General features: G+C 40.1%; 1 protein-coding gene across 1 annotated transcript; it reads left to right on the top strand.

The window, feature by feature from the left end:
* The first annotated feature begins 8796 nt into the window (after positions 1-8796).
* Positions 8797-9675, top strand: LOC149237072 (uncharacterized). Its single transcript, XM_089369134.1, has one exon. It carries the CDS (start codon positions 8797-8799, stop codon positions 9673-9675), a length of 879 nt encoding a protein of 292 aa, XP_089225260.1.
* The last annotated feature ends 2231 nt before the right edge of the window (positions 9676-11906 follow it).

Raw genomic sequence — 11906 nt, 5'->3', positions numbered from 1 at the left:
GTTCTATGATCCCTTATCGTTTTGTTAAGTCTTGGCATGCCTTGGGTGAGGCACTTATATTTTCAAGAGAGGTGAAAATGATGACAAATAGCTAGACTACGATGGACTACTTTGTTGGCACCCTGTGTCCGAAACCAGGATCTTGCTCTTTAAAAATTTGAGCCAATAAATGGTTATGTTTCCAGGACTTAAAGTACTTTGAAGGGAACTAGATGATGGTATCGATGATCCTTAGTGGATATCTTCAAGACTAGTGGCATGAGAAAATTTAATGGTTTATTTTACACCAAGAACAATTGCGGAAAAGCAATTTATAGTGGGTAAAAGAGGCATATTTGTATGCATAACCTGCTTACGACCAATACAAGATATTCTTATGTAGGTTCCCTGAGGAATGTCATAACTAGTTGCGTCAGTTGTAGATTAAAGGAGGGGATGGAAATCATATTAGACTCTATTGTACTTGGATTACTAATGGTCTAGCTGAGCTGCATAAATTAGATATTGAGTTGATGAGGGTGTTAGTCTAATTTATTGAGGTAAATTAGAGTATATATTTTACTTATCAATCTGGGTTGGTAAACTTAGAAGCAAACCAAAGTATATGGAATCTTAGATTAAACTAGTGTAGGAAGTAGTTGTTTAGATGAAAATAATGGAAATGCATATTACAAATATAAAATTACTGAAAAGAAAGCATTGAAATTTTAATCTAGAAGCAAGAGTGTAATGAGTCTTTGTGGAGCATAGCCAACGAGGAAGAGGCTCTAACTTAGAGGTCTTGGTTTTCCTTCCTCATTATCCTTATTCCAACAAGATCAGTTCCACCATAAAGCATAACATAACCAAATCAAGAAAGTAGTAAAGACACAATTTCCAGTTCAATTCTTAATCTAGAAGGAAGAGGATCTAACTTAGATGCCTTGGTTGAACTTCCCTACTTAAACCAATTACTGAAAGGAAATAATAACCAAATCAAGAAAGAAGTAAAGATTAAATGCATAAACACAATTTCTAGTTCAATTCTTAATCAAGAAGGAAGAGGATCTAACTTAGATGCCTTGGTTGACCTTCCCTACTTAAACCAATTACTGAAAGGAAATCATTCAAAAACATAAATGAACATGGCATATAACTAATCTATTCAGAAAATATTCACAAGAAATTATAAAGGAAACAAAAATCTAAAATATTCACAATTATACACAAAATTACACTGCATTGTATGTAGCTCACAATGGGGGCCCTCTGCCCTTGCTTGGTACACTTGAAACCATAACAACAATAGATCTTAAATCACATACCACAACAAGAACAACAAGAAAATAGAATACAATTTCTTCAAATTATATTCAAATATAGAGAAGTCTCAATAGTCATAATACATGTTCATAGTTGCTAAATAGTTATGCTTAAATAAGCCAAATGTATAACAAACTCAACTAAAATAGTTGTAACAACCTATAAGATTCCTAATCCATCTAATCAGGTCGATCAAATCCCTTTTGTTGCAAAAAATATTGTAGGAGCCCGCTAAATCACAAAACTACCACTTAAATCAGGGGATTTTCTGGGTGACTGGTCAAGTTTGACCAACTTTGACTGGGTTTGTTCTGACTCATTTGGACTGTGCCAATAGGAGTCTGTCCATCCTTGGTTCCCATATTTCTTGAATATATATTTATTTTCCATCCATATGTCCTGCACATACGACTTCAATGGAGCCATTACAGGAAATTTTGTTCTAGTCAAAAATAATTTTTAATACCCAATTTTTACTAAAAAATCTAAAAAATTAAAAGACATAATTATTTTGCCTTAATGTGAAAAAATAGGAAAAAATATAGAAAATATGATTGTGATATGATGGTAAGGGATGATAAATAGATGGATTATGCATGGTGGAAAAGGGTCGAAATTGAGGGTCAACAGAGGGATGTTGACTTTGGGTTGCAAGCAACTCTATAAAGTTACATCATTGAATGTTACATGGAAGACCATTTATCTTTTTATAAAGCCGGAGTTTTGTTTAAGTATGGATTGAGGGGAACATTTTTGAAGCAAATCCATCTCTGGATTAAAATTATAATGTTGGAAGAAGACCTATTATTGTTTCAAGAACACAATATAGCAACTTAAAACTATAAGTAATGGGGGTAGGATCTAGGGGAGAGATTTTTCCTAGTTGCGGAAGATGAAGATATTGTTGCGATAGATGTAGATGAGTCACAGAGGGTTGAATATTTAAGGGCACAAATAAGGGTGCATAGAGATTATGAATGGCAAGAGCATACATTGCATGAAATCTAAAAACGATAGAGAGTTACACTAAATAGGAGATGTGTTGAATAGTCCAAGGTTGCATATAGGAGGACCAAGCAATGCAGAGTTGCATCATGTAGGAGATAGTAGAGGTGCAAGTTCTAGCCAAATAGGAGGTGCTAGAAGCAATGTCATTAGACACATGAAGGGAACTAATGGAGATCTCCATGAATTAGAAGGAATGAAGATGCTATATGAATCGAGATCTTCAGTTGAGTTAATGAACCAGAGTACCCCTCCTGATGAAGAAATGCATTTTGTGATGAGGTGACTATTTTTTGAGGATGTTGCATCCCCTATAAGTAATACCTCATTGGTAAAAAACAACGCTAGATCCTTCCCAAACCTCCTTGTGGCACTCTATCAAAATCCTACTCATTTTATTTCAAAGTTATTTAAGACTATAAAAGTTCGAAATGTTTATAGTACATATATGACTGGTGCTTCTAGTGGTGTTGATAGTTCTCAATCGAGTTTTTTAGGATATTCACGATAGGGTTCATAAGGATTAAAACTATTATCGCATGGTTAGCATACAATGGTTGGTAACATAATGATATCATTCACTCTTTACCATAACTTTTCAGGACAAGGGAATGAGGATGTTGAGTAGCACTGGTATTTGTTAGAAGCTATATGGAGGTCTAGACAAATTCTTGATTCTACTATGCTTATTGAGTTTCATATTACTATTAGGTCCCTATAATACTAGTGATGCCCCCATTACTATTGTATTTGTATCCCTTATTAATATTGTTGTGCCCTTATTGTCCCCATATTGTTATTACTATGCCCCATAGAATCCCTCTATTGTTATTTTTGTGCCTTTATATAATTATTGTTAGGTCGGCTTGGTTATATTGTGACCCCTTAGACTCCTATATATAGAAAGGAGGTTTTGTCATTTGTATCATCTAAGAATTATTCATTTGTGTAATGTAAAGGAGGTTTCCTCCTCGAAGAGGCTGAATTCTAAGGCGTTCAACTATCTTTTCTGTATTTTTGTGAGCTGGTTTCATAACATTTGGTTTCAGAGCTTTGGATTCTAGGGTTTCGCTGGTCCAAATAGGTCATCGTGGAATTTTCACTATAACTTTTTTTCTGTGACATTTTAGAAGCGAAACAAAAAACCCATTTGAGATGAAATCGTGCTGAACTTCGGATTCAAATTTCAAAGCTTTTAGGACTATATTTGAGAAGATATTATCTGAGGAAGTTGGCCTTTTTGCAGACTCCTGAATTACATTCCAAACAGGTGACCTTGGGAAAATAATCATAACTTTTGTTTCGAGCATCAGATTGAAATTTCGTAAGAAGTTACAAAAAGAGGACGGACTTTAGTTTCTTTTATATGTTTTTCAGATACTAAGGTCAAAACAGTGACACTTGGCACTTCATACAAGTTCGATCTTCTGGAAAGGTCTATAATCAGGTCATCTTGGGAGATTGTGCATAACTCTGCCTTAGAGAATCTAAATTCGATCAGACTGGTGGAATTGGAAAGAGGACACAAATGACTACTGTAGGTCACAATTTCAGAATTGGATGATCCGAAATTACAGAGATACATCAGATTCAATATCGAGCTCCTACAGAGTGAAAAAAGGTGTATAGTTTTTTTTTTAATTTTTCCATAAGCTTGGTTTGAAAAATTAGTTTGAAGGAATTCAAAGGGCATAGTAAAGCATTATTATCAGTAATTGATTCCCCTAGGAAAGAAAATGCAAACATCTAGTAAGAAACCTGAAAGTTCTAGCATGACTCATGAAGAAGAGGAAGAAATACAACATGATATATCAAAATTATGAGACCAAGTGCAACAAATGTCACTTGCACAAAAAGTAACAGAATCTAAGATGGATGGTTTAAAGAAAGATGTAGAAGCTAAGATGGATGGTTTAAAGAAAGGTGTAGAAGCTAAGATGGCTTGTTTAAACAAAGGCATAGAAGCTAAGATGGATGGCATGGAAGCTAAGATGAATGGCATGGATGCTAAAATGGATGGCATGGATGATAAGATGGAAGAATTGAAGATAAATTTGAATAAGTTGCTATAAGAAATGGTCACTAATGGTGAAAGGGTAGTAAAGGAAACTCATGATGAGAACAAAAGAAATGTTAATCATGATTTCACAGACTCTTATGTTGGATCAAAGACCCACCATATTCCAAAAATCAATATGAGGAAGTTTGATGGCAAGGGTCCCGCAACATGGATACTACAGATGGAGCAATTTTTCGATCTCAATAATGTGCAAAACACACAAAAGGTACCTATTGCAACTTTATATTTGGAACCAAATTAGTTTGTATGGTATCAATGGCTTTGCTCTCATAAACACATTATCACTTGGGAAATTTTTACGAAAGAAATGACAGCACATTATGAAGATACAAAAAGCAACACTTTTTTTAGCCAATTGATAAGTCTCAAACAAAAGGGTTCAATGATGGAGCACATTGAGGAGTTCCAAAAATTGAACATAAGGGTAAAAAATATTCCTGAGGAGCATAGGATTGATGTGTTCATAGGGATTTTAAAGGATAATATCCAACATGATGTTCGCCTTTGGGAACCTGATTCATTAGAGAAGGCATTTAGGTTAGCAAGAAAAATGGAAAGCAAAATTATGGCAACCAGGAAGCCTACCACTCACAACTATAAAGATGGAAGCGTTGTTGCCCCTAGCCTTCCACAACCTATAAGGTTGGCACCACAACAATTGGAAGAAAAAAGAGCAAAAAGGCTTTGTTATAGTTGTGATAGCAAATACACTAAAGGTCATAAGTGTGCTGAGAAGAAATTATTCTACATAGATTGTGAAGAGGAAGAAGAAAAGGAACAAGAAAGGTAAAAAGAAGAGGATATACTCTAGGAACAAAACCTAGATAAAGAAGAAATGAATCCAACCACATCTTGTAATGCATTGGCTGGAATTACCACTCCTCAAACCATCAAGATAGAAGGACATATCAAGAAGAAAAAGGTAATAGTGTTGATTGATTTAGGAAGCACCCACAATTTTATTCATTGTAAGACAGCAAAAGAATTGAATTGCTTCCTATATCCAGCACCAGAGTGTCAAGTGATGGTTGCAAATGGAGGAACGACCAATTTCTCTGGAAGTTCCATAATATCAAGCTATCCATGGGAGAATATGTATTGAATAGCCTAATGCTTTCCATTCCAATGGGAGGTGCTAATGTTGTATTAGGAGTAGAATGGCTACAATCCTTGGGTACAATAGCTTTTAACTTTCAAGAACTTTTCATGAAAGTTTATGCCGAAGGAAAGGAAGTTGAATTAAGGGGTATTGTAGGGAAACCGAGAAAGATAATAAGCTCTAACGGTATGACGAAGCTTCTAAAAAAGGAACAACGAAGTGTAATTGCACAATTATGTTCGCTAGATGTTTCCACATCGAAATCATCTATTTCTCCAGATTTCCAAAAAGTCTTGGACAATCATTCCAAGGTATTTGAGACTCCCAAAGGTCTCCCACCTATTCGTGATCATGATCATGCTATTCATTTGATTCCACGAAGTGTTTCTCCAAACATCAAGCTATACAGATATCCATATGCCCAAAAGAGTGAAATTTAACGTATGGTTGTAGAAATGCTTGAGGCTGGTATAATTCAACCTAGCCAAAGTTGTTTCTCTGCTCCAGTAGTATTGGTGCACAAGAAGGATGGATCATGGTGCATGTGTCCGGATTATAGGGAGCTAAACAAGCTCACTATTAAAGATAAGTTTCCCATTCCTATCATTGATGAATTATTGAATGAATTGCATGGTTCAATTTACTTCACCAAGTTAGATATTCGTTCAGGATATCATCAAATCAGAATGAAGACTCAAGACATTCCGAAAACAACATTTAGAACTCATGAGGGTCACTATGAGTTTTTGGTCATGCCTTTTGGCCTTACCAATGCACCTTCTACATTTCAAGGTTTGATGAATTCCATTTTCAAACCCTTCCTTAGAAAATTTGTGTTAGTATTTTTTGATGATATACTAATCTATAGCAAGTCTTGGAAGGATCATGTTGAACATGTTGACAGGGTGCTACAACTATTGGAGGAGAAACAATTATATGCAAAAAGATCCAAATGTTTCTTTGGAGTAAAAGAGGTGGAATATGTGGGTCATATTGTATCTCATGAAGGATTTAAGGTAGACCCTAGAAAAATTAAAGCCATTAAGGAATGGGAAATCCCCACATCCATAAATCATTTGCAAGGATTTCTCAGGTTGACAGGGTATTATCGCAAGTTTGTTAAGAATTATGGGAGAATAGCAGCACCTCTAACAACATTGTTGAAGAAAGATGCATTTTCATGGACTCCAGAAGCAACAAAGGCCTTTGAAAATCTTAAAGAGGCAATGTGCCAAGCACCGGTCTTAGCTACACCAAACTTCACAAAAACCTTTATTGTGGAATGTGATGCTTCCAGAAATGGAATTGGTGTTGTTTTAATGCAAGATGAAAGATCCATTGCTTTCGAAATTCATCCAATCAAGGGAAAGTATTTACACAAAGCTATTTATGAGAAGGAAATGTTGGCAATACTACATGCACTTAAGAAATGGCGACCCTACCTAATGGAAAGACACTTCAAGGTAAAACAGATCATGATAGCCTTAAATACTTTTTAGAACAATTTTTTTTTTCGTCTTTTTTGAGATCGGGACGGAACAGAGCTAGGGTTTTGAGGAAAAAACCCTCGACGGCGCCGACGGTACTGCGGATCACGCTCAAGCACTGTAGAGGAATCTCTGTAGCGTGACAGAGCTGCAGGGGTTCAGCGGAGTGCAATGGAACCTCCTCAGGGGGGGGCGTCAGAGCCCTCCCCTTCACTGCAAGATCCTGAGCAAGCGGTCATTTTTGGATCGGTAGATCAGGAAATTCTAAACAGAGGAAAAAAGCATCAAGATAATGACAAAGAGAATGGAAATCGGAAGAACAAAGACAGCAATCCACAAGAAGAAAAAGAAACTCAAGAAGAAGGCCCGAAAATATCCTCATCAACGTGCCGACCTGTGGCCAAAGAACGGCCACGAATAGAGCTGCCGGGAGACAAGATTGACAGAAGAATAGAGTACATGAAAGATCATGCCCTCATTGGAAAGTTCATAGGGTTTTGGCCGACTGAGAGAGCTTTATATGGCTGGATTGCGGGAAATGGAAACCCAAAGGAGATGTCACTCTCCAGCTAGGGCCGAAGGGCTTTTTCACCGCAATCTTTTTCTGCTTAGAGGACAAGTATAGGATCCTGGGAGCAGGGCCTTATTTCTTCAACTCAGCAGGATTATATCTGAGGGAATGGATTCCAAGATTCAACCCAGACAAGGAAGATCTCACTTGGGTGCCAGTGTGGATCAGATTGTACTCTCTTCCTGACGAATACTGGGACGAAGACATTCTCAAGCGCATAGGAAATGGAGTGGGAGAATACATCAGAGCGGCAGAAGAAACCAAATCCCGCAAGTATATCTCCTACGCTCGAATATGTGTCTTTATTCGCCTGAATGAAGCTTTACCAGAGTCAGTAACTCTTGCCCACCGAGACGAGGAGTGGATCCAGCCTCTCGACTATGAACACGTGCCCTTTCGGTGCAGAAAGTGCCATGCTCTGGGGCATCTCTTCAGGGATTGCCCTCAAAATATCAAAGCCAACTCCTCTGATCCTTCTGAAACCCCAACCCAAGATGGTTTTACCAAAGTCCAAAGTCGGAAGCGCTCGCATAAAAAGCCCCAGAATGGGTCCAAACCCCAGCCTACCAAACCCCATGACCCAGCATCTAAGAACAGCTTCGATATTCTAGCCCACACCTCAGATGAACAACCCCTATCTTCTGAGACCAACCATGCGCGCCCTTCCTCTTCATCCCATCCCCCTCCATCTGATCCCCCTCCTAAATCTCAGCCTCCCATCATCATCCCGACCATCCTTAGCCGGAATCAGAAAGATACAGTGGAGGGTCACAAGGAAATGGATGTAGATGGAAAGGCAGACCTCCCACGGGACTCAGAGATCAATCAAGAGGAAAGCAGTCAAGTGCAACAAATGGAAGAAGAGCCAGAAAGCATAGATCTACATGGTCTGGACATTCTGGAACTAGAACTAGCCTGCAAAAAGAGAGCATATGACACAATATCTGAGACTCAACTAAATAAGCTCGAAGTGGTCATCTCAAGAGCCTACCACCAACACCAATTAGGGATACAACCAGGAAGTAATTGGGACAGCAGCCTGCGTCCAAAGGATACCAAAAAGAGAGGAAGAAAAACAGATCTCCAGAGAACAATCGAGATTGGGAAAATCCTGGTGGATTCAGGCAGATATGCGAAGTTGACGAAGTACTACAGGCCCTCCAATACTAGTTGAGCCATGAAGCTTGTATCCTGGAACTTAAGAGGGCTCAACAGCCCTGGAAAACTCAGGATGTTAAAAAATATGATCAAAATGGAAAAACCGCAGATGTGCTTTCTCCAGGAAACTAAATGCAATAGTTCTACTCTGGGTAACATTCTCTCAAAAGCTTGGCCAGGGTGTAGATCGGTTGCTGTAGATGCCTCGGGAGCCTCAGGGGGGCTTGCTATAGCATGGAATACCCAAGCGGTAACTCTCACTGATTTTCATGCCTCTCATCATCTCATACAGGCAGCCTTTCATATTCTGGGTACCAATATTCATGGTAACTTATCTAACGTCTATTTTCCGCAAGACACAGGAAGCAAAATCGCGCTCCTTGATACTATAGAAGCGCTGAGCATAAACAGAAGGTATCCATTATGGATTGTGGCATGGGATTTTAACATGATAACCAAAATCGAGGAAAAGATAGGAGGGAGAATCAGAATGGAACCAGAAGTTGCTCACTTCAAGGACTTCATCCAAAATGCCTCTCTCATAGATATGCCGTTCTGTAATGGCACCTTCACCTGGAGCAATCGCAGAGCTGGCAAGCATCAAATTGCCTCTAAATTGGATCGCTTTCTCCTCTCAGACAATGCGGTGCATCTTGGAGGAGATTTCTCGGCTACAATACTTGCACATACCGGTTCGGATCACTGGCCGATTGCTCTACAATGGCAGAGACCAGGGGATTTGACAAAAAGACCCTTCCGATTTGAGGGGTTTTGGCTCACGCACCCTGCATTCAAGGACTTTGTCAAGACCATCTGGGCCTCTTTCATCCCTCCAGAAGGAGCAAAAATGTATCAGTTCCAACAGAAGCTACGATTTCTAAAAAGTCACCTGAAAAGATGGAATAGGGAGACCTTTGGAAATATATTTAAGGCGCAACAGGAGCTACATCAGGAACTGGTGGATCTCCAATAGAAAATAATCACAGAAGGGCACACGGAGGCAACCCTGGATCAGGAACGACACATTCAAAATCAACTTGAAGAGAGGAGAAAGCAGGAGGAAATCTACTGGAGGCAAAAGTCCAGGGTCCGGTGGCTGAAGGAGGGGGAGCGCAACACCAAATTCTTCCACAGAACCACGGTGCAGAGAAGGATGCATAATAATATACCCTTCATTCAGAATCAAGAGGGGGAAAAAGTAGAGAAGCATGAGGAAATCGAAGAGGTACTCCTCAATCATTTCCAACAGGTTCACCAAGAACAAGCAGAAGATCGGCAACAGGCTATTGGAAAGATAATCAACAATGTGCCAAAACTCATCACGGCGGAACATAACGAGCTGCTCATGCGCCCTATTCTTCTCCACGAAGTAGACGAGGCAATGTCCCAGCTCAAAGAAGGTAAAGCCCCTGGCCCAGATGGTTTCACAACCACGTTCTTTCACGCTTTCTGGGATATGATTAAGTTGGAGGTTTGGCAGATTGTAGAGGAATCAAGGGCCCTGCGCTGGCTTCTCCCCTCCCTCAACTCCACCTTCATTACTCTCATCCCTAAAGAGGAGAATTCCATCACCCCTGACAAATTCAGGCCTATAGCTCTTTGTAATGTCATCTATAAAGTCATATCTAAAGTTATTGCAAATAGGTTAAAACCCCTTTTACCTATGCTCATCTCTCCGGAACAGTCGGGGTACGTGGAAGGCAGACAGATAATGGATGGCATTCTCCTCACGCACGAGATTCTTCACTCTCTCAAGCACTCTAAACAAGCAGGTATGTTACTCAAACTGGATCTCTCTAAAGCTTTCGATAAGCTCAGTTGGACTTATATTCAACACATGCTGAAAGCGTTTGGATTTTGTTCTATGTGGGTACGCTGGATCATGAGCCTTATCACTTCCACTCATTTCTCCATCCTTGTGAACGGCATCCCCTCCCGCCCTTTCAAACCCTCTCGAGGTATCAGACAAGGGGACCCCCTTTCCCCCTTCCTCTTCGTTCTTATGGCTGAAGGTCTCGGCAGACACATCAAGCATGCCCTCCATTCTCAGCAGCTTAAAGGCATCTCTGTCCACAACTCTCCTGCTACCTCTCATCAGCAATTTGTTGATGACACCATGCTTTATGGCTACCCCTCTGTACAGGAAGCCTCTAGTTTAAAAACCCTTCTCAACGACTTCTCTGAAGCCTCAGGCACCCATGTCAATTGCTCCAAGTCGCAAATTTTCTTCTTCCACACCCCTCCTTCAGTCAAATCTGCTGTCTCCCGCATTCTAGGCTTCCCCTCTGCTTCTCTCCCCTCTAAATATCTAGGGGCTCCCCTCACTGCCTCAGCCATAAAGCAGCCCGCTTGGCGCTCTCTTCTAGAGAAGCTCGACTCAAAGCTCAATCTTTGGACTTACCGTTCTCTCAATCTAGCCAGTCGGGTGGTGCTCATCAAGTCTGTCCTGCAAGCCATGCCTCTTTACCTTTTTTCTATCCTAGCTGCACCAAAGTGGGTCCTAAAAAGAATAAGGAACCTACAGCGTGACTTTCTTTGGGGCAGCTCTGCTACTAATCGAAAGTGGGCACTGGTAAAATGGACCACTGTCTGCATGCCCAAAGACAAGGGTGGCATCGGACTAAGAGACCCAGAGTATAGCAACACCATTATGAATGCCAAGATCTGGTGGCAATGGATGACTAATCCAGATAAGCCGTGGGCAAAAATCTGGACCGCCAAATATGCCAATAACAGACCTCAAGAAGAGCTCATCAGATTCACTCCCACCGAAAAAGGGTCGCTAATCTGGAATGCGGCCAAGCAGCACTATCAGCTCATTCAACAGCACAACTTCTGGGAAATTAGGAATGGTCGTACGGCTAGATTCTGGACAGATGCCTGGAACCAAATGCCTAAGCTCTCGAGTGTTCTTCATCCATCTCTAGTTCCGGACATGCAGGATCAGCAGCAGGTTAAAGTCCAACAATTCTGGATGCAGGAGACGGAGCATGGGTTCAGAAAATGGAGACAGAGCAATCAAATAATCAACAATACAAATATTCAGGAAGCAGCAGAATTTGAGAAAGAGTTAAGGAAAAGAAGCATACGGTATGATGAAAGCAATGATATACTCAGATGGGGATATCTACCCAAGGGGTCCTACACCACTTCCGAAGCCTACAAGTTAATCGACAACTTTCCCACTCCGCCGGATCCTCTATG

Source organism: Pinus tabuliformis, chromosome 8 (assembly GCF_031772625.1).
Source record: "Pinus tabuliformis cultivar Carrire ecotype Pingquan chromosome 8, CPIR1, whole genome shotgun sequence".
In the NCBI taxonomy this organism is placed as follows: Eukaryota; Viridiplantae; Streptophyta; class Pinopsida; order Pinales; family Pinaceae; genus Pinus; species Pinus tabuliformis.
The sequence above is the reverse complement of the archived record's forward strand: the minus strand, read 5'-3'. Positions and strand labels throughout refer to the sequence as shown.